The following is a 21392-nucleotide window of genomic DNA, read 5'->3' on the forward strand; positions in this document are numbered from 1 at the left end:
GCTCATTAGTGCACACAGATTAACTGGTCTGGTAATGCAAAAAAAAACCCAAAAAAACCAACCAAAAATCCAATTATTAAAAAAAAAGATACATTTCAAGCTTACTTTATTAAGCAGCATTATCTCAAAGGACAGCTTTGGAAAGTTAAACATGAATATGGCCGTGGGGGTTCCTGCAGGGCAGGGCTGGCAGGGCTCACACCCAGCCACTGGTCAGTTTGTAGAACATCTCCTCGTCCAGGCTCTCGTTCTGGTCCTTGGCCCGCGTGGACAGGAAGATGTAGCCCCCGATGAACTCGTGCACCACCTTGCAATCCACCTCGGTGCAGATGAACGACACTCGCACCTCATCCGCGAACTCCACCGTCACCTGCCGGGGCACACACAGCTCAGCCCTGCCTGCCTTGCCCAGGGAACTGCTTCTTCCCTTTGCCTTCCCTTCTCCCTTTTCTGTTTATTCAGATGCTTTTCTAAGGCCTAAGCAGAATTCAGCGGTGCCAATGTAGGAGTGAGGGCAGAGGAGGCCATGGAGATGCTCTGAGGGCTGGAGCTCCTCTGCTCTGGAGCCAGGCTGGGAGAGCTGGGGGTGTTCACCTGGAGAAGGGAAGCTCCAGGGAGACCTCAGAGCTCCTTCCAATGCCTAAAGGGCTCCAGGAGAGCTGGAGAGGGACTGGGGACAAGGGATGGAGGGACAGGACACAGGGAATGGCTTCCCACTGCCAGAGGGCAGGGAGAGATGGGATATTGGGAAGGATTCCTTCCCTGTGAGGGTGGGGAGGCCCTGGCACAGAGAAGCTGTGGCTGCCTCTGGATCCCTGGAAGTGTACAAGGCCAGGTTGGATGGGGCTTGGAACAAGCTGGGATAGTGGAAGTTGTCCCTGCCATGGCAGGGGTTGGAATGAGTTCATCTTTAAGGTCTCTTCCAACCCAAACCATTCTGGGAATTTCTGAATGGTGATTTGGCCTTGATGATCCTTATGGGTCCCTTGCACCTTTAAATATCCTATGACTTATTCAAATATTTAGATACTGAAATACCTTTCATTGCCTTTTTTATTATTTTCTATTTATTTAGCCATTCATTTATATCACCATTACCCCTTTTATTCCCCCATGATTCAGAAACAATCCCCCAGCCTGTTCCCACCTCTCCATGGTGAGCACATAGCCACATTTTCCATGCTTCCATAGGAACAGACTGGGCACAGACCTGTTGAACTCTGGGCTTGCTTTCCACTTCTCCCTGGTTTTCTAAGTTGAATTTTGGCCACAGAAATATTTTAGGAGGGCTGGGGGAGCTCGTTTTGGAGTGACTGAACAGACCATAGATTTATTGATGCCCATTCTCTTTTTGTTCCCCCATCACTGACAGCTCTGCAGGAGGGTTGGGGATTCCCAGCAGAAAATCCAAGCTGGATAATTGGGATATCAGGGCTTGCAACTGAGTCAAAACAATGACTCTGAGGCAGAGGGGGAAGCTGAATAATTTTTCCAGCAACTCTTAATGAGCTGCAAACCACAGGAGAACAGCCTTCATGTATCCCTGGCAATTTTAATTGGGTGTTCTGCCAACAAGGAGCCCAAAAATTTGTGCATCCAAACATAAGAGCAGGGGAAAAGCCCATTTTGGGGGAAGTGGCTGATGGTTTTTGCTACTTACATGAAATCCTGAGCTGTACAGCAAATGAAAGGAATTTTAGTATGGATAAGGCCCTGTATATTTATGTTATGGGTTAGGATGGAGCCTGAGCAGCAGTGCTAAGGTTTCATTTTATTTAATTGAGTGGACTAGAATGGAGAAAATAATTCCTGGCTACAGCAGAGAAAGATTCAGTTTCTTCTTATTTTTAAGGGTCACACACAACTCTACCAGTGCCTAAAGAGACCAAGAGAGCTGGAGAGGGACTTGGGACAAGGGCCTCGAGGGACAGGACACAGGGAATGGCTTTCCACTGCCAGAGGGCAGGGAGAGATGGGATATTGGAAAGGAATTCTTGGCTGTGAGGGTGGGGAGGCCCTAGAATGGATTTCCCAGAGAAGCTGTGGCTGCCCCTGGATCCCTGGAAGTGTCCAAGGCCAGGCTGGACAGGGATAGTGGGATAGTGGAAGGTATCCCTGCTCATGGCAGGGGGTGGAATGAGTTGATCTTTAAGGTCCCTTCCAACCCAACCTATTTGGGATTCCAGGAGCAGTGCCTGTCTCAGTGACAGGAGCAGGGGGACAGGACAGGGTGTCAGACACCATCTCACCATTTTGATCTCCCAGTTGACATTCCACTGTTTCATGTTGCTGAAGCGCCAGGTCTTGACGGCGTCGCCCGTGCTGGCATCCATGCGGATCAGCCGGTTGTAGGCGATGCCGATCAGCTCATCCTTCTTCCCACCCTGGAACCTGCACAGGGATTCACAAAAACAAGCATGGGATACACGTAAATGCAGCAGCAGAGTTTATTTGTGAAATCAGTTTTATAAATCAGTGCAATTCTTGTTTTTAATTTCAGCTTTGGCGCAATTTCCCCAGCGAAGGTTGTGCACAAGGATGTCCTTCCTCATGGCAGGGGATTGGAATGAGGTATCTTTGAGGTCCCTTCCAACCCATATCATCCCATCCCAACCCAGCCCAACTCATCCCATCCTAATCCAATCCAATCCATTCCAGCCCAGCCCAACCCAGCCCAGCCTAATCCAACCCAACCCCGCCCAACCCAACTCATCCCATCCTAATCCAATCCAATCCAGCCCAGCCCAGCCCAGCCCAACTCATCCCATCCCAACCCTACCAAAACCAACCCGTCCCATCCCAGCCTAATCCAACCCAACCCAGCCCAACCCAACTCATCCCATCCCAACCCTACCAAACTCAACCCATCCCATCACAGCCTAATCCAACCCAACCCAGCCCAACCCAACTCATCCCATCCCAACCCTACCAAACTCAACCCATCCCATCCCAGCCTAATCCAATCCAATCCAGCCCAACCCAACCCATCCCAGCCTAATCCAATCCAATCCAGCCCAACCCAACCCATCTCATCACATCCTGACCAAACCCAACCCATCCCATCCCATCCCAGCCTAATCCAATCCAATCCAATCCAATCCAGCCCAACCCAACTCATCTCATCCCATCCCAACCAAACCCAACCAAACCCAACCCATCCCATAATGATCCCAGGATATTTAAACACTCCCAGTATTTCCTAGGGCAACTCCCCCAGCCCTGCAGCCCCACCCACCTGGCATTGAAATGCGTGATGCCGAACTCCGGCAGCGACTGCCAGGCTTGGATGAAGCGCATCTTGGCCTCGATGAGGCTCATCTGGGCCACGTTCTGGTGAGCCTCCAGGATGCGTGCCGTGATCTGCGGGCGGCGAGACACGGCGGGGTTAGGGACAGGGACACCTCGGTGCCACCGCCGCTGTCACGCGCACCGGAGCGGCTCGGGAGGCGCCGCGGAACCGAGCGCGGATAATCCGTAATTTCTCCCCTGAGATTTTAATTCAGCTCCGACTGCTCCGAGCCCCCGGATAAATGTGGAGCTTCCCATCTCCAGACACAGGAAGGCAAATATAGATCGGAGCTGTCTGGAGGCAAAGAGCCGCTCAGGCTCCTGGGAGCTTTAAGGATGTGAGTGAACAACAAGGCAAATTTCTGGTGTAGGGTTTCCAGTTTCGCCCCATAAATCACTGGAGATCATCATGAAAACCAACCAGGGCCCAAGTGTCACGGGGAGGGTGCAGGTTTTGTTAGTGCTTTCACTGCTGCTCTCTAATCCAAAGGGGTTCTAGGTTATTTTAACTTCATTTTAAATTTATCTTAATTTTATTGTTGCTGTCACTTACCAAGTCTCTTACATAGCCTGGCTGAAGATGGCAAGGCGAAATAAAAAAAAAAAGAAAAGGAGGCAGAAAGAAAAAAAAGCAATCAGAAATATGGCAACAAAGCAAAGGAAAAGTGTAAATTAACTGCAAACCAAAGTTCAAGCAAAAAGAAAAAAACAAACCAAAACAAACCACATGCACAATTCCTTAGGTGGAAAAGCAGCCAAAGGGAATGTGAGCAGGGACAAGCCAGCAGAGGTGGTTTGCTGCTCGTGCTGACCCCAGCACTGGGGAGAGATGGTTTTGGTCCTGGGATGGTTCAGGTTGGATTTCAGGGAAAGGTTCTGCCCCAGAGGGTGCTGGCACTGCCCAGGCTCCCCAGGGAATGGGCACAGCCCAGAGTTCCAGGAGTGTTTGGACAATGCTGCCAGGGATGCCCAGGGTGGGATTGTTGGGGTGTCTGTGCAGGGTCAGGGGTTGGATCCATGATCCTTGTGGAACCCTCCAGCTCAGGATATTCCATGGTTCTGTGGTCCTGCTGCTGGATGAAGGGGAGGGTGAAGCTGCCAGTCTGGAGAATTCATCTCCTCACTTTCCTCTCCACATCTCTGCACAAACTCAAGGCCACTCTCTGGCCAGGGAAGCTCGAGAAGAAGCTCAGGAGCTCCTTTTATTTGGGATATGACAGGAAATTATCTGGATGCTGCTTGGGATAACAAGCTCATGAAGGGTAACATCAGCTGGGCTTCCCAGGGATGTGTCTGCCCTTGCTGGCTCTGACACCAAGCCCTGGCAGGGCATCTGGGAGCTCTGAAAATGATTATTTTGGGCTGGTTTTTGTTTACTTTCCTTTAGGATTTGGTGCTTTCAAACCCAACCTGCCAATCCTACGCTGCTGCAAGGGCACATGGAGATAAACATCACCCCAGTGGGTTTGGTGCTGGTGAGGACCCAGTGCCTCCATAAATCCTCCAGCAAGGCTCACAGCCAATTCCCATTCCAGCACCTCTTGTGGGCTGCACAGCCTCCTCCTCCCCTTCCTCCTCCTCCTTCCCTGTGCTGGGGCCACGGAAGGACCCTTGCGGTCAAATTCCTGACATTCCTACAGCCTCCATCCCTCATTCCTCCCAGCAAACATCCTCTGCTGCTCCAAGCTTTGCTTCTGGCCACCAAGGAAAATCCTGAATCCACTGCTTAGCTGATGCCTGTGAGGGAATTGGTATCTGCACCATGGCCATGTCCTGACTGGGATCATTCCCATCCCCATGATTCCATGGATTTTATCTTTATAACAAGGATACCTGCACAGTAAGCAAGTTTTCCAAGCTAATATTTTTCCAGGTGCCTCTGTTTTACCAGAAACCTAGAAAGTATTTTATATATATAAAAACACATACATATATATATGTATGTTAAAATAGTGTATTTATGCAGCCTCTCCCCCATCCAAGTGGATATAAAGGCTTATTCAGGAGAATAATAAGTGCTATATAAAATATAACTCCACTGCCAGGAAATCATCGTGCTGTGCCAATAAAAAGTTACATTTTTCCGCCTTCTCTGACTTGCAGCCTTCTTCTGGGCTTGGAGAAATCATATCCAGCCCCAGCCAGCAGCCTGAAGGATTTAAGTCACCAAAAGGCCATGGAGCAATGCTCTCCTTATTTCTGCTGCTGTTCTGACATATAGTTCTCTTTCAGAGAATCCTGCATTTATTCCCAGTGTGGAACAGATCAGCCCTGTCAGGCAGGGATCGGATGGAGCGTGGATGGAGTTCAAGCACGAGTCACAGCAACTCAAAAACGAAGCAATGTTCCAAGGACTGGCATTTGGAAGCAGTGGAAAAGCAAAGAGAGAAATATGCAAACCGTGTTACAGCCAAGTGTGGATAAAGCACTGCAAGCAACTGCAACTCTGCTGATCCCGGGGATTTCTCCATGGATTCTGTGCAGGGGAAGGGGTTTTAACCCCAGCACCGGGCAGAGATGGGGCAGCTGGGGCCACACCATTCCCAGCAGGGGCCAAAGCATTCCCAGAACGTGTTTAAAACAAACAGAAACCAATTTCCAATGCATTTACAATTGCAGATTCCCGGTGCTGGGTGCCATCCCCAGGTGCTGGATCCAAACCACACACTTCAATCCCATCTCATTTTAGTAAACCACGTGCATCCCGGTGAGTGAAGACATCCCAAACATCCAAACCACGCCGTGTTAAACATCAGCCACCGTGTCCAGTCCGACCAAGGGCATCACCAGCACCTACCTGCTTGTTCTTGTACTTCTTCAGGTAGCGAGGGGACACCAGGCACTCGGGGTTGATGTCGGTGTTGATCTGCTCCGGGATCAGCTGCGGGTCTGGGTTCAAATGCTGCATCTTCAGGAAGGACAGGATGTTCTGCACTTCCATGCCGTAGGAGCTGTCAGCCATGGTCTTGCCCTTGGAGGCCAGGCGGCAGGCGGCCATCCAGCTGGCATATTGTGTCTCCTGTCCCCAAAACAGTGACCTGTGTCTGTCAGAGCCACGGGGGAACCCCAAAAAACACCCTGGGGAGCCTTCATTCCCCTGCCAGCCCCAGGAGACTACAGCATGAACAAAAACAGGCAGAAACCCAACTAACACATGGTCCCCCAAGGCTGATTTTCTGCTCCAAACTCCCAGGAAACTGAGTTGGAATGGTGAGATCAGACACAGGTGAGCACATTTTCTATTTGTTTCCTAAACAGCAGCACCTGAGCAGGAGCTGAGGGTGGGCAAAGGTTGAAGAGGTGGCCAATCCAAGAGATGAACTTACGTTGTCGCAGCGCAGCCAAATCTCGTTCATCCCCTCTGCCACTGGAATCAGCAGTTTGATGTTGAACTTCTGACCAGAGATGTTCACATCAGGGGTAACTTCACATCCTGCAACAGGGGAGTTGGTGTTTAACTTTAAAAAGTGGGGGGAAAAGGCAAAAATAGGAAAAGAGTGAAGTTCTCTGATTAAAGGGTCTCCAACGACATCTCAGAGCTGCCAAAGGTTTGTCTCACACTTCCAGAGGGATGAACATTCCCCACAATAGGGACAGAACCTGTGTCAGATGTCTCTTTTACCAAGTGACAGGGAAATAGGGGGAGAAAAGCAAGACCTGATGAGAAAACAATGAAACCAAAGCTAATGTGTGCCCACAGAACTCATCTCCTGGATCCTGCCCGGAATCATGAACGGATCCAATAGCTGGCAAACACCCCAAAATTTTCATGAAAGGGTAGGAAAAGATGACTGGATGGGTGTTGACCCTCACCCTGAAACCCCTCTCTGTTATTTATGAATGATGGGATGCCATGGAAGTGTTCCAGGCCAGCTTGGATGAGGCTTGGAGCACCCTGGGATAGCGGAAGGTGTCCCTGCCCATGGCAGTCAGGTGGAACTGGATGGTCTTTCAGGTCCCTTCCAACCCAAACCATTCCATGATTCCATGATTTTGGCTGCTGCAGTCAGCAGTGAGGTGTGAGCATCCTGCTCCTGCTGCCTGGAGAGAATTCCAAGTGACTGTATAAACACAGGGGGTGATGAACTGACCCAGCCGCCGCGCCAACGCCGCCTCCCAGATTGCTGCAAAGTGCCGTCACAGCACATCTGTCAGAAGCTCCCAAAAAGGTCCTGCTGGCTGGGCTTTGCTCCCCCAGCAGCCCCAACTGGCCTGGCATCCCCCCTGCTCCTGCCTCCACGGGAGAACCAATGAGCTCCCTGCAGCAGGAATGTTTCACTTGACTTCAGGAAAGGCAGTGAGTGTAGGAATTTCAGCTCTCGAGTGAGGCTGCTCACAACCAGCACCGGGGAGGGGAGGAGGAAAAAAAGGCAGCAGAGTAAGAAAATGGTCTGTTCTCTCCAGTTTCTGCTGTGGGAGTCAGTGCAGTCCTTTGGATCACACACAGTCACTGTCTGGAAGTCCAAGTCTGAGCCACAATATCAAACCCAACTACTTCATTCCTTTAAACACCTTTACCCAACCCCAGGATGGAATGCCCAGGCGATAAAGCAGTGGGAAAACAAGATGCAGGAGGAGCAGCCTATTCCTGGAAGAAAAAGCAGCTTCTCTTATCCCACCCTGTGCTTCTCTTACCTCTCAGGTTCATCTGGTGAGCAGGAGTCCCGTTGGATTCCTCTTTGCTTTTGTAGCAGGAGATGGAGGTATCTTTGAAGGTGCACCAGTAGGGCTTGTAGCCCTTCAACGTCAGCTTCTTGGGCCTGCAGGACAAATCGAGGGACATCTCACTTGGACTGAGCTCCTAAAAAAAGCTACTCCCCAGGAAACCTCATATTTCCTCATTATTTCAGCCCTGGAAAGCTGCTGCCAGCAGCCTGGGTTATTCCCAGCCCTGCCTGGGGGCTCAGCCATCCCTTCACTGCTGGCTCAAGGAGTTGAGAGCTCCAATTGCAAGTCTGGACTCTTCAATCCCATGGAGATGGTAGGTGGGGGGAGCTGGAGGACTGTGCTACAAAAACAGACATGTCCATGAGCCACTGCAAAATCTGCCTCTCCAGCCACCACATGAAACTGGAACCACTCTGCTCCAGCTCTGAGGGGAAGCAGCACTTCCAAGGACTTGTCAGTCACACACATGCCTGAATGCACTCCTGGTTTTCTTTTCAAACACTCCACAGCACGAGAGGTTCCGTTCTTTTCTATGGAAAACATGGATTTTGCTTGATTCTGCAGGAGAACTGACAGCCCTGCAAGCCTGCAGCAAAGCAAAGTGACCAGCTGGGACCCTGAGCTCATCCCACCACAAGCCCAGGATCTTTGCAGAGCTCCAAGTATCAGAATATTTTAACCTTCCCTGATTTCTAAACCTTTTTCTATGGCTGGATCTGCAGCCTCTCGTGCATTTCTCGTATTTTTACCTCAAGAATACCTACTGAGAGTACTTTGGATTAGATATTAGGAAGAAATTGTTCCCTGTGAAGGTGGTCAGGCCCTGGCACAGGGTGCCCAGAGAAGCTGTGGCTGCCCCTGGATCCCTGGAAGTGTCCAAGGCCAGGCTAGATGGGGCTTGGAGCAACCTGGGACAGTGGAAGGTGTCCCTGCCCATAGCAGGGGTTGGAACAGGATGATCTTTAAAGTCCATCCCAACCCAGAACATTCTGAAATTTTATGATTTTAGCTGGCAAGGGCAGCAACCTGGCTGGCAGGGGAGAGAGAATATTGCAAGTCTCTACAGCAACACCAGGCACACACAGGGACATATTTATAGGAGTTAAATATATGGAATACAATCGACATACATTGCTGCTCCTCCCCAGCTGAGGTGTGAACACAAGCACATCCCAACCTGGGACAGCTCCAAACATTGCACCATTTACACTGGATTTCTGGCACTAAAATACCACTTTTAGGAGCAAATGGAATTCTGTGTTCAGTCAGACAGCCTCAAATCCCAACCCCAGGGTTTAGGGTTTGCACCATGAGAGGAACCAGCAGCTTCTGGCTGCTCCATCCCCTGGCGCTCCAATTTGCAGGCAATTAGCTCCCGGAATGGTGCCTAATTTGATTGGCAAATCAGCAGATCAAAGGGAAGAACAAGCTTTTTGTTTGTTTGTTTGTTCAGGGGGGGAGGAAATACCCACTGAGGGGCTGGGCACAGGCTGCAGCCCTGAAACTTTGCCCCAATTAAGCCACACCACAAGCCCAGACAGAGGCAGAGACCTCGTTAATTTGTTTTTGGAGAGGGAGAAGGAGTTTTCAGAGCACAGAGTGCCAGGTTCTGCCTCCAGAACCAAACAATTCATAAAATAAAGGCTTGTGTTCCAGAGCTACTTCACTGTCTGCAGCATTTTTCCCCCTCCTCTGTCCTACAGCTCTGCTGTGAAATCCCAGCAGTGTTTCCAGCTTCCAGAACTTTCAGTGCAGCAGGCAGTAAATTGCAAAAGATGGTGGTGGCTGCCAAAAATGTTCCTCCAAGTCCAGACACTGCTGTTCGTGGTTTCCAGGAGCCACCAACCGAGTCAAAGCTACCTAAAAAAAAAAAATCCCTAAATCCTGAGTGAGCTGGAAGAGGGGCAGAGTCAACTTAACCTGCTCCTTTTGGCATGGAGAGACTGAGATTCCTGGCTGGATAGAATTCCTCCAGCCTCCTGCAGACCAGAAGTCTCTGAGGGAGGTTTTTAGGTTTCACTCCTCATTTTAGGATGGTTTCTTCTCTCCTGGGCATTCAATGTGTTAAAGAAACATCCCAGCATGTGCTGCTGGGCATGGGATGGGAAAACACCCTGAATTTTGTATTTAACAACCAATCAACTTCAGTATCGAATATTTTGAATATCTTAAGACTGGGAGATTAAAAAAAAAAGGATATTAAAAGGCAGGACCATGAATTATTCACAGCCATTACCAGTTCCACAAGCAGCTCTTCCCATCAGCACTTACTTGAAGACTTTAATGTAGTCGGCGAGCTCCGGGATGGAAGTGATGTCACCCTGAAAAATCAAAGATTATCCCATTCACCCTCCTGGCCCGGCAGAGCTGGAGCAGTGGGAAGGTGAGGGAAGGGATGTGGAGCAGGGCAAGGAGCTGGGAGCACCATCAGGATCATGGAATTGCTCCTGAGAAAGCTCTGCTGTTTGGAAAGCAGAGGACAAGGCTTTATTTTGCTTTGAGGAATTCCTGCTGCTGCTGGAGCCAAATTCCCACCCGCGGGGTCACCGGCGGTCACAGCAGCTCGAGTTAGCACAGGGAATGTTCTCCTCCCCTCACTTATTCCTTGTGCTCCAAACAAAAAGGGGAAGAGGCAGAGAATTGACTGGGAACAAATCTCTAAGCCTAGAAAGATTTCATTCCCCTCTCCCAGCCCCAAATTTTTAAATTATCGGGTTTTAAATCCCTTTTTTTGCACTTGCAATTCCCAGGAGCTGGAAGGAAAAGAGATTTGGAGGGAGAGGGAAAAGGGAGGATTGCTCCAGGAGCTTCCAGTAGCAGGACAGTTTACTTTCAGTCTGCAATGAGAAACTGTTTACAGATACCACAGGGAAAAAAATGCAGAAACTAAACAAACAATCCAGTAATTGCCCATTATCCATATTCAATTACTCGAATGCATCTGGAAATGGCTCCTGCTACAAAGCCCTACGGAAAGGGATGGGTTTTTTTGGATGAATCATTGTCCTCTTTGCTCCTATCTGGCAGGGACTGCTCCTTAATGATGTGCTTCAAATCTGGTTTTGCGAAAAAAAAAAATTAGAAAATATGTCTTGGTGATAAAAACTTGTTGTTATTTCTGGTTTATATGGCAAAGCTCTGCTGTTGTTCATGCCAATAAGGCATCTAAGGATGGATGTAGCTTCAAAAAGACCCATCATAAACACTTTAAAAATTATATGAAGTGTAAAACTGGAAAATTTCAGAGATTTTAGGGTTGGAAAGAGATGGTTTAAATGTGCAAAATGCCTGGAAAAGCTGTGCTGGGCCAAGGCTGACAGAACTGAGTCCTTTTAATGCACTTTAATTTTCAGGCTTTATATTTTTAAAGGTGGAAAACCAGTGTTAAAACAGCATATCAGATTAAAAAAAAAAAACCCAAATGCCTTGAAATACAGACCTAGGCTAAAATCCAGTCTAATAAAAATAGGGTTTCATAAGCTTAAATTAGTTCTGAAAATCCAGCAGCTGTTTTAGGTGCTGTAAAATGTGAATTAGAAACAGTGGAAGAGAAACCTCAGCGTGGAAAACTTAGGATTTGGGAAAGTCAGTAGTCAGGACAAAAATCAATGGAAATGAAGTTGAGTTTTCCATTATTTCATCAGGAGGGTGAATTGCTGTAGGGGGAGATCAGTAACATCCTGTCTCCTCCAGGACTTCTCCAGATGCACCCTGGCTTCCCTTTTCCCAGAACTATCCTTTGGTATCTAAAATCCCTCTATTTTAAAGAAAATGTTATTGGGGTGTATGTTTTGTGTTGCTTCAATGGGCAATGTCCTCAGGAAGGGAAAGGGGAAGGAAAAGAAAAAAAGGGAAAGGGGAAGGAAAAGAAAAAAAGGGAAAGGGGAAGGAAAAGAAAGGGAAAAAAGAGGGAAAAAAGAGGAAAAAAAAAAGGGAAAGGGGAAGGAAAAAAGAAGAAAAAAGAGGGAAAAAAAAAAAGGGAAAGGAAGGAAATAAAAGGGATGCCTGGACCCTGCAGCCCTCACCAGGATGGTTGACGTCTTGCCACCTTCCAGGGTGATTTCCAGGTCCGAGAGCGCGGCGTCCACCTCATCCACGTCCTTGTCACTGTGGTTCAGGTGGTTCTCCGAGGACATGATGGACAGCTTGTTGATGTGGTACTGCAAGGCAAGGCCAGGGTGATCCCATGGGATCCTGCAGGGTCACTGGTCCCACTCCCTGCTCCACCTGGAGCTGTTGTCCAGGACCATGTCCACCTGGCTTTGGAGTAACCCCAGGGATGGAGACTCCACAGCCTCTCTGGGCCAGCTATGCCACTGCTCAGCCACCCTCGTGGCACAAAAATGGTTCCTGGTGTTCAGAGGGAACTTCTCACATTCCAGGCTGTGTCCATGGGCTCTGCTCCTGCCACTGCCACCTCTGTCCATCCCCCTTCCTGCCTCCCACCAGCTGTTTATGGACATTAGTAAGATCTCCATCCCTGGAAGTGTCCAAGGCCAGGTTGGATGGGGTTTGGAGCAACCTGGGATAGTGGAAGGTGTCCCTACCCATGGCAGAGGTGGAACAAAATGACATTTAAAGCCCATTCCAACCCAAATCATTATAGGATTCTATGTTTTTTCATCTGTTTTCACCCCAGAAAACCAAAACATCCATAAAATCTCAAAGGAAGGACTGTACCCAACCCACTCTGGCGCACTTGGATGTAAACTGAGTCATTATATTTCTGCTTTTCTCTCTTTTTTTCCTGGGAGGGGCTCTTGGAGCAGGCAGCTCTGCTCCTGAGGGGGATATTTTTGCATCCTACAGCTCCAAGGTGTGCCAGACCACACGGAACAAATGCCTGCCATCCCTCTCACCGAAGTCAATAGGTGGAGCATTTATGCCAAATCACACTGAATATTTCCTAAAGCAGACAAATAAATAGTTCTGGGAAAGCCACAGATTATCCCCAGCTGGTTTGGGGGCAGAGAGCCAGAAAGGCACAGTTCAGTAACCCCATGTTCCTACTGGGGAGGGCTAAGAAGGACAAAACTGAAAGTTAAGATAGATACAAACATGCTTGGTATAAGCAGGTCAAGTTCTTTTTCATGAAGAATAATCAGTGGCAAATATCTGAATTATCTCAAACTCAAGTGAGGATCTGGAGATGGGAAGTGATCCAACTCCTACCAGTGTCAGAAGGCCAAGCTCCCACCAGAGACAAGGTGAGGCTTAAAACACACAGTCTGAGGCTGAAGAAGGGGAGGTTTAGATGGGATATTGGGAAGGAATTCCTGGCTGTGAGGGAGGTAAGGCCCTGGCACAGTGTGTCCAGAGAAGCTGTGGCTGCCCCTGGATCCCTGGAAGTGTCCAAGGCCAGGCTGAAGCAACCTGTTCTAGTGGAGTGTGGTTGGAACTGGATGGGCTTTGAGGTCCCTTCCAAGCAAAACCATTCTGCAATTCCGTGACTTCCCATATCAGTTTCATTAGCAGAGAAGTCTGCAAAGCCACAAAACCAAGTGTGACCCAAACTAGGAATGTGTGGGGCTGAGCCTCACCTGCAGTGCTGCAAACATCATCATCTCCTCCTCCGTGCACTCGATCTCCTCCAGCAGGATTGCCCACTTGGACTGTTCATATAGCTGGTTGATCCTGATCGCGTCGTACTGCGGCACAGAAACAGGGAATGCTTGGAAAACCAGGAGCCCAGCTCAGGACAAACCACCTCAGCTACTGCAAGCTGTCCCTGCCCATGGCAGGGGGTGGGATGAGATGGTCTTTAAGCCCTGCTCCAACCCAAACTCTTCTGGGATTCTGGGATCTCTCATCTCAACACAACTCTTCCATCTGAGACTGCAAATCCTCTGCCACTCACATGAGGTGTTTTTAAGAACTCTTAAAGCACCTCTAGCAACACTTAAAGGTACATAGGAGCACAAATCCTTGGTTTGATGCCTGCACAACCAATTTTCAACCTTCCACGTTTTTTGGGAGATTTACCAACACCAAAGCAAGGTTAGAGATCCAGGCATCCTGTGCTCCGAACCTTTGCCTGCAAAATGCAAGTGAAACGAGGAGCTCTGTACCTTTGGATTCAGGTCAAAAAAGCTGTAGTACTTGAACCGGAGTAGCAAAGCCTCGTTTTCCTTCACCTCCTGCTCCATCAGGGATCGGGACGAGTCCAGCCACCTGCAAATTGCCAACATGGGATAACAAACACGGAACACTCCGACGGAGTCGCCACGACGCTTTTGAGAACACCATTTAAAAAATCAGCAAAACCCCCCAAATCCTCCACTCCTGAACTCACCCTTGGTTGATTTTGGCCTTATCGAGCAGCGTCTGGGGCTTGTACATTTTGGCTAAGGACTCCGGGGAGGTGACCGGCTGGCTCACGGCCAGGATTCCCGGGTTGCCCTCGGACAGGGCGCTGTCGCCGAACCAGGCGGACGTGGGGGACAAGGGGCTGCCGTCGTGGGCGTCGTAGGTCGGCGTCATCGTTTTGCTATAGAGTCCTGGGCTTGAATAGATATTTCCTACCAGCGAGGGGGAATAAAAGCCTGGAATTAGCCTAAGGCTGAGCCCTGCCTGCTCCCGGCCACGCCGGCTCCGCGCAAACCCGGAGCCGGCGGATGGAAAACTTTCCCTTTTTATCTTTCCACACTGCGCTGCTTGTTCTCCCGTGAAAACCTTGTCCCTCTCCTCTCTCTCTGCTCTTCTCCGAGAGCAACACTGATGGAAAACTCATTCCAGCCCAAATGATGGGAAAAGACAGGTCAGCCACGCTGGGAAGCTCCTGCCCCCTGAGTTTCTGTGGCACCTGGGACATGAGTGGCCCCCGACTTACCGGTATTACCTGTTGCTTAAAGATTTTGGAAGTCAAAAGTTTTAGAGGAGCAGGAAAATAAACTAAGGGTGCAGCCAAAGAGACCAGAGGAGGAGGGCAAAGTCCTATTGAGGTGGAGCTCACCTTTGACGGGGCCGATGTAAAGAATATCGGTGCCTATAGAGAGGGAAAGAAAGGAGGGAAGTGAGAAGGCGAGAGAAAGTCACCTGGAGAGTAGGAGGAGGACAGAAAGCCAAAAATGGGCATTTTTGAAGAAGGCAGAACAGCACAGGTGAGGTTGAACCACCCAAATGGAGTGCTTGCAGCAGCGCTGGTGGCAGCAAAGCAACAGAAGTGACTTCCCATGATTTTATTCACGTTACAAGGACAGCTGGGCATGGAAATGTGGCATTCCCGGATGGAAAAGCTCGCTGAGGTGACCACAAAAATTCAGGATTAACGTGCTGAGCGAGTGGAGCGATGTGGTGCCAAACTGATCCCAAAGCACATGTTACACCCAGGCCTTCCAAAGCTTTGCAGCTCGTACCGACTCAGAGCAGACAAAAAAACCACCCAAACCTTTGAAAATTATTAATTTGAAGGGAAAAAACCCCAAATCCAGCTTGGTATCTCATAGCTCAAAATGGCTGAGAGCTAAACAGAGAGGCTGTGGCTGCTCCATCCCTGGAAGTGTTCCAGGAGAGTTTGGATGGGGCTTGGACAGCCTGATCTACAGAAGGTGACCTCCTGCCCATGGGTGGAATAAAAAATTCTTTAAGTCCCTTTTAAGTCCCTTCCATCCCAAACCATCCAATGAAACAGCCCCTCTTCATGTCACAGGAACACTGAATTTAACACTAATATAAAATCCAGATTTTCAGAAGAAGGGAGGATCAACCATTGTATCCTAATGCCAGGAATTCCACTGAACACACACACTGGGCAAGGAGCTCACTCAGCATCACCTGCTGGGCATAAATCTGCCCACCAGAACCCATAAAGTCCAACATCAACCTGTATTTTTCTAAAAGGATGGTGTGGATCAGCAGCAATATGTCAGGACAGCCACCATGGCTAGGAAACTCCAAATAATTACAAACCTGACTCTGAACTGCCTGGCAGGGTGGAAAATCTAAGTGAAAAGCATCAAACAAGGATGCTTTTATTGCTCCTGCCCATCTTGCTGGCATCCCAGCCCAGATGAACCATCTGGAAGCACTGTGGGTAACTGTCACCAACTCATCCAGCAAACCAGGCCTGAGCAAAAAAAGCAGCAGGAATGGTCAAGGGATGGAGAGATCCACCTTCATTTACAAGGAAAAGGCCAGGGATGATTTCCAGGTATTTACAGCAGGTACTTTGCACTTTGGGAGTTGCACTCCACTCCTTAGGTCCCTTCCAATTGAGCTATCCTGTGATTATAAAAGCAGCAGAAAGTGTTCTCCCCATGGATTGTTACAGCACTGGAGCAGAGAACTCCAACAAAAAACAGCCAAAAATCCCCATCACCATCCCTAAACCACTTCCCAAAAGATCTCTTCCCTCCTCCCCATCCACCCTCAGCCTTCACATGGCTCCAGCACACAGGGCTGAGCATCAACTGGACCAACAAAGGAAAATCCCACATTTTTCCCCAAACTGGGCAGGTTTTTCCATGAATATTCCCCACATTCCTTGATTGAGTGTCTGCTCCATCAGAGCAAAACTTCCCCTCCACTGTTCTCCTCATCACTTTCTCCGAACACCTGAAACATCTCAGAAGAAACTTCTCTTAAAAAAATTTGCCCCAGGCAGGCAGTGTCATGGAAAGTTCCACCAGAAATAGCTACAAATTTGGCTAATTTCTACAAACAAGTGACTACAGGTCTTCTAATGGAAAGTGTTGGGCAACACATCCTGTGGGTGTATTGACAACTCTGCCCACTGGGATTTCAATGGTTTCCCTGCCAGCTTTGGGGTGCTCAGGGACAAAACACTCCCAAGACATTGAAATCAGCACCTCCTGAATTATTAATCAGTTTTCCAGAAGCTTTCAGCACACAAACTGCTGTTGGAACAACGCTAGAAATGATTTATTCAGATGAAAGCCACGACTTTTATCGAATGGCACCTGAACAGGCAGGAATTCAACCTGCTGCGAGTGATTTCATTCACAAGGAGAGCAAAACCAGCCAAGTGACTCACTGGAAGAGCAATAAATAATTAAAATAACCCCAGCTTTTGCATACATTTCCCCTGGAGCAGGCCAAGTCTTTCCTATTAATCTAACAGAGATGCTCTCTGTGAACACTGGCTGTTGGAAAGGCTTAGAAAGGACTTTCAAGATGAAAATGCCAAATGGAAATGAAAATTGACTGGAGCCTTGCCCAACCTCCCCGAGCCAGGAGTGAGAGAGGACAAGCCCAGAAGTCTTTTAAAGTAGCTGAGAGGAGAAAGAGTGGGATGAGAGCAAAAGGAGGATTATTTTTCCTTGTTCCAGACCCCTGGTGCTCATCACCCTGTGCAGCCAAAACCTCCCTTTCTGCAAGCCCTGTGCCACCACTGGCATTAACCACACTCCATGACCTTCCCTGCAGTTGATTTAACATCAATTAATACAACTTCACTGAATTCCAAGGTGGTTTTTTTTAATTAAAGCTGCCCTGCTGCCCTTGGCTTGCTGGATTTAAACCCAAGAGCTTTGGCAGGCAGACACATCTCTCCTGCTCACCACTGCAGCTTTCTCCACAAATCCACTTGGGATAAAATGCTCCCAACTTGGCCAAAATTATGGTTTCAACTCCTGCCATTTGCCTTCAGACTTCCAGCAGCCATGGAAAAGAGCTGAAAAACCCCTCTGCTTGCAAACACCTGCATCAATTTGCTGCCTGTGGCAACTCCATCAGGGGTGTAACTCCATGCGGGACATCACTCCACCAGAAATTCTCTCTCTTCCCAGTCCTGCTCTGGATCTGGAATTTAGACTGGCAAACCACCCCCCAGCAATAAAAGGGCTTATTTAGCATCCACAATCCACATATACCCTTCATGTAAGGCAACACCAATCAATACAACACTGGCCTTGCTGGGCTGTAAATACTGAGCAGAACAGTGGCACAGCCTAAATCACACCAGGATTGTGACACTCAGGACGAATTTCCATTTCACTCCTTTCTCAACAGGGCAAGAAAAGCTCTCAGCAGCAGGACTTGAGTGTTCAAGTGGCCCCACTTGGGCTCTGGTTGGTTTTGTGCAGCCTGGGGTTGCTCTGCTCCCAGGAATGTGTGACAGCTCCAGCCATGCATCCGTGTGACCCAGTGCTGCAGCCTGCCAGGACTTGTGCATTTGGGGTCTGCTTCTCACACAGACCTCCAGAAATTCCATCAGCCCCACACTGCTGTGCCTTTTTCCCCCCCCCATTCCCATTTTTTCCCCAGCTCACCGGACCCTGGTGTGATCAGTGGCCCCTCCAGCTCGAAGGTGTCGTCTTCACATTGATCATCCAATTTCTTCTTTTTTTTCTTGGATGGATCTCTGGGTTTCCTCAAGAGGGAGAGTTCTTCTGGATGCCTGATGTCTGGGGGAGAAAATGGACCACTTTTATATGGGCAGGATGGAAAAATGGAGGAAAAAAAAGGGGGAGAAGAAGAAAATCTTTCCATTAGGAATAACATCCAGCAACATCCAATATCTCCCTTGGATGAATTTCCTGCTTTGCAATGGTTAAAAAAAATCAAGTTGAGAACAAGCTGGAAACAAGCACTGTCCTTGGCTGGAAAGGTAATATAACATTTGGATAAAATGTGGAATTTCCCAGGCACAGCCACTCAAATGTAAATGTAAGCACTGGTAGACCCTGTGACAGAGTAACACTGTAGTAACACTTCCACAAATTAAATATAAATATTTAAATAAAAATAAAATATTTAAATATAAATAAGAATTAAAAACGCATTAACAATACAAACCTACAAATAATATATAATAACACACAATAATATATAAATAATATAAAGAAATAGAAAGAAATAGAAATCAGCCCACAAACCCCTGCTTAGCCTTAAGTAACTAACAGTCCAGATCCTCTCACTTCCATAGGAGAAATCCATGAGTTAAGCCATTTATTTACACATCAGACTGAAAAGTATAAAGCCTGTGATTTATCCACTTTTTAAAGAGATTCTTGCCAAAGTGTTTCCTTTTCACAGCCAATCTCTCCCATGTTCAGGTTGGTCCCAAGCAGGAAAAATGTCAAACCCAATTAAAACGAGGAGCATCCCACTGTGTTTGTGTTTTAAGCCATGGGGAGCAATGAAAAAGGGAATTTTCATCTCCCACCAGGGCAGTACTTTGGGTGAGCTGCAGTCAGTTCCAAGCAGGAAGGAGTTTCCTGGGAAAGCAGAGCCTGCTGTCTGTTGTACCACTGAAACCACTGAGGGACTGGAGTGGGACCAGGAGTCCCTGTGCTCAGCCAGTGTGTGGGAACTGACCTGGAAAAGGATTCACCTGGGCATGGAGCCATCTGACTGCAGTGCTGGAAGGCTGCAAAAAGCTTGGAGAAATACAGCTTGGAGTGGGAAAAGATGGGATGAGAGAGCTGGGAGTGTTCACCTGGAGAAGGGAAGGATCTAGGGAGAGCTCAGAGCTCCTGCCAGGGCCTAAAGGGGCTCCAGGAGAGCTGGAGAGGGACGGGGGACAAGGGATGGAGGGACAGGACACAGGGAATGGCTTCCCACTGCCAGAGGGCAGGGAGAGATAGGATATTGGGAATTGGGAATTCCTGGCTGGGAGGGTGGTGAGGCCCTGGCACAAATTCCCAGAGAAGCTGTGGCTGCCCCTGGATCCCTGGAAGTGTCCAAGGCCAGGTTGGACAGGGTTTGGAGCAACCTGGGATAGTGGAAGGTGTCCCTGCCATGGCAGGGGGTGGAACTGGGTGGGTTTTATGGTCCCTCCAACCCAAACCATTCTGGGATTCTCCCATGATTCTCTGGAGATCATGGGATCGGTCTGAGCCTGGAAGGAGTTCTGGAGTCTCCTCTGCAGCTTGTCCATGTTGAAGCCCCTGTGTTGTTTCTTGCTCTGGTTTTTGCACCTATCAGCCCAAAACAAAGCTTTCCCTATGGAATACCCTCTGGAAAGCTGCCCCTGGTCCCATTCCCACTGCAGAATCCCATTTGGCATTCCTGAATCCAGAGATCAGGCACTTCTGGATTTAACCATCTTTTATATTGTAGGTGTCCCATCCAAACCATTATCTAGCTTCCAGTTTTATTTTTATTTATATTCCCGTAGTTATTTACTTACACACAATATTTACATATCTTTCTTTTTAGAAAAAACAATTTATTTTAAGCTTTATTTATATTTATACATTTATTTATTTCAATCATATCACTGAATCCCAGAATGGTTTGGGTTGGAAGGGACCTTAAAGCCCATCTTGTTCCACCCCTGCAACAGGAAAGGACACCTCCCACTATCCCAAGCTGCTCTGAGTCTTGTCCAACCTGGCCTAGAAATATTCCAGGCTAAAAAAAAAAAATATAGATATATATAGATATGGATTTAAAATCTACAGGAAGATTTAAAATATATTTATTTCTCTCTAATAAGAATTTATACATCTTTATATTGTGGTTTATATAGAAACTTTTTGAACTTATGATTTAGTTTTATTTCTATAGTTACAGATTGATTAATATAATATTTATCTATTTTATTTCTTTTTATACATAAGCATCACTTATTCAGCTTTAATTTAAAGCTGAATTCACTTATTCAGCTTTAATTCAGCTGAATGTTCACTTTATCCAGCTTTAATTCAGCTGAATGTTCACTTTATCCAGCTTTAATTTAACCCTGATTTATGATCACCCCACACTAAACCCATCCCTGCCCCCACCACCCATCTCCTTTCACTTTCCCTGCCCAACTTTTTGACCATTTCTAGCAATAAATACCTAGAGGCTGAACACAGCCAGCTCCACACATTCCCATTTTTCCAGCCAGCTTACCTCATGGAGCAGGAATCTGCTGGGACAGCCAGGGTCACGAGCAGGGGACAAGAGGCAGCACAGCCTAAATCGAGGAGTTCCCCTGGTATTTTGGAGCAAGGTTGAGGCTCTGAGGTTTATTTATGGTGCATTAGCAACTGCTGGAGCTTCTCAGCTCAGCTGGAAGCACTCAGGGAGGATGGGAGAAGGGCTCTGGGCCAGGCTGGGATTGTGGAAGGAATCGCCTGGAATGAGCCCAGGGCTTGACCATCTGATATCAAAGAGACTTTTTATAGCCCCTCAGTTGTTCCTGGTGCTCTCCCAGGGATACAAAGGATCCAGGGCAAGTTTTCAGCAGCTGCTTGCAAGCAGCACATCCTTGGGATGCCAGAGCATTCTGGGATCCCTGCTGGATCCTGTGGAGAAATGGCAAATTCCTCCTGGCTGCATTCCCATGGAAGCACCACAGACTGCAGGACTTTGCAAACCCACCATTGAGGGAATGGATTGAAACTGAAGGTCTAGATGGGACGTTGGGAAGGAATTCCTGGCTGGGAGGATGAGGAGGCAGTGGAATGGAATTCCCAGAGAAGCTGTGGCTGCCCCTGGATCCCTGGAATTGTCCAAGGCCAGGCTGGACAGGGCTTGGAGCAACC

General features: G+C 48.3%; 1 protein-coding gene across 5 annotated transcripts; it reads right to left on the bottom strand.

The window, feature by feature from the left end:
* Positions 1-89: 89 nt before the first annotated feature.
* On the bottom strand, positions 90-20777 carry LOC146423271 (fermitin family homolog 2). Of its 5 annotated transcripts, none has more exons than XM_085044949.1 (15): positions 20758-20777; positions 18186-18340; positions 14909-14941; positions 14249-14474; positions 14025-14127; positions 13497-13604; positions 11982-12116; positions 10228-10277; positions 7924-8048; positions 6615-6721; positions 6086-6307; positions 3842-3862; positions 3236-3360; positions 2250-2391; positions 90-370 (listed from the first exon to the last, which is right to left on the bottom strand). In XM_085044949.1, exons 1-15 carry the CDS (start codon positions 20760-20762, stop codon positions 197-199), a joined length of 1731 nt encoding a protein of 576 aa, XP_084901075.1. In that variant the 5' UTR covers positions 20763-20777; the 3' UTR covers positions 90-196. The 5 variants fall into 5 exon arrangements, with proteins under 5 accessions (XP_084901075.1, XP_084901079.1, XP_084901077.1 ...); XM_085044953.1 differs by having other exon boundaries at positions 18186-18320; positions 20758-20775; XM_085044951.1 differs by lacking the exon at positions 14909-14941.
* Positions 20778-21392: the final 615 nt, after the last annotated feature.

The sequence above is a fragment of the Lichenostomus cassidix genome, unplaced genomic scaffold (genome assembly GCF_008360975.1).
Source record: "Lichenostomus cassidix isolate B80296 unplaced genomic scaffold, HeHo_3.0 HiC_scaffold_470, whole genome shotgun sequence".
Classification (NCBI taxonomy): Eukaryota; Metazoa; Chordata; class Aves; order Passeriformes; family Meliphagidae; genus Lichenostomus; species Lichenostomus cassidix.

What these genes read in the sequence shown, in the direction of transcription:
- LOC146423271 (XM_085044949.1), bottom strand. An exon ending in AAGGCCAAAATCAACCAAGG is followed by an intron (nt 14,128 to 14,248) that starts GTGAGTTCAGGA and finishes GGCAATTTGCAG; the next exon opens with GTGGCTGGACTCGTCCCGAT. An exon ending in ATCACGCATTTCAATGCCAG is followed by an intron (nt 2,392 to 3,235) that starts GTGGGTGGGGCT and finishes ATCCCTGTGCAG; the next exon opens with GTTCCAGGGTGGGAAGAAGG.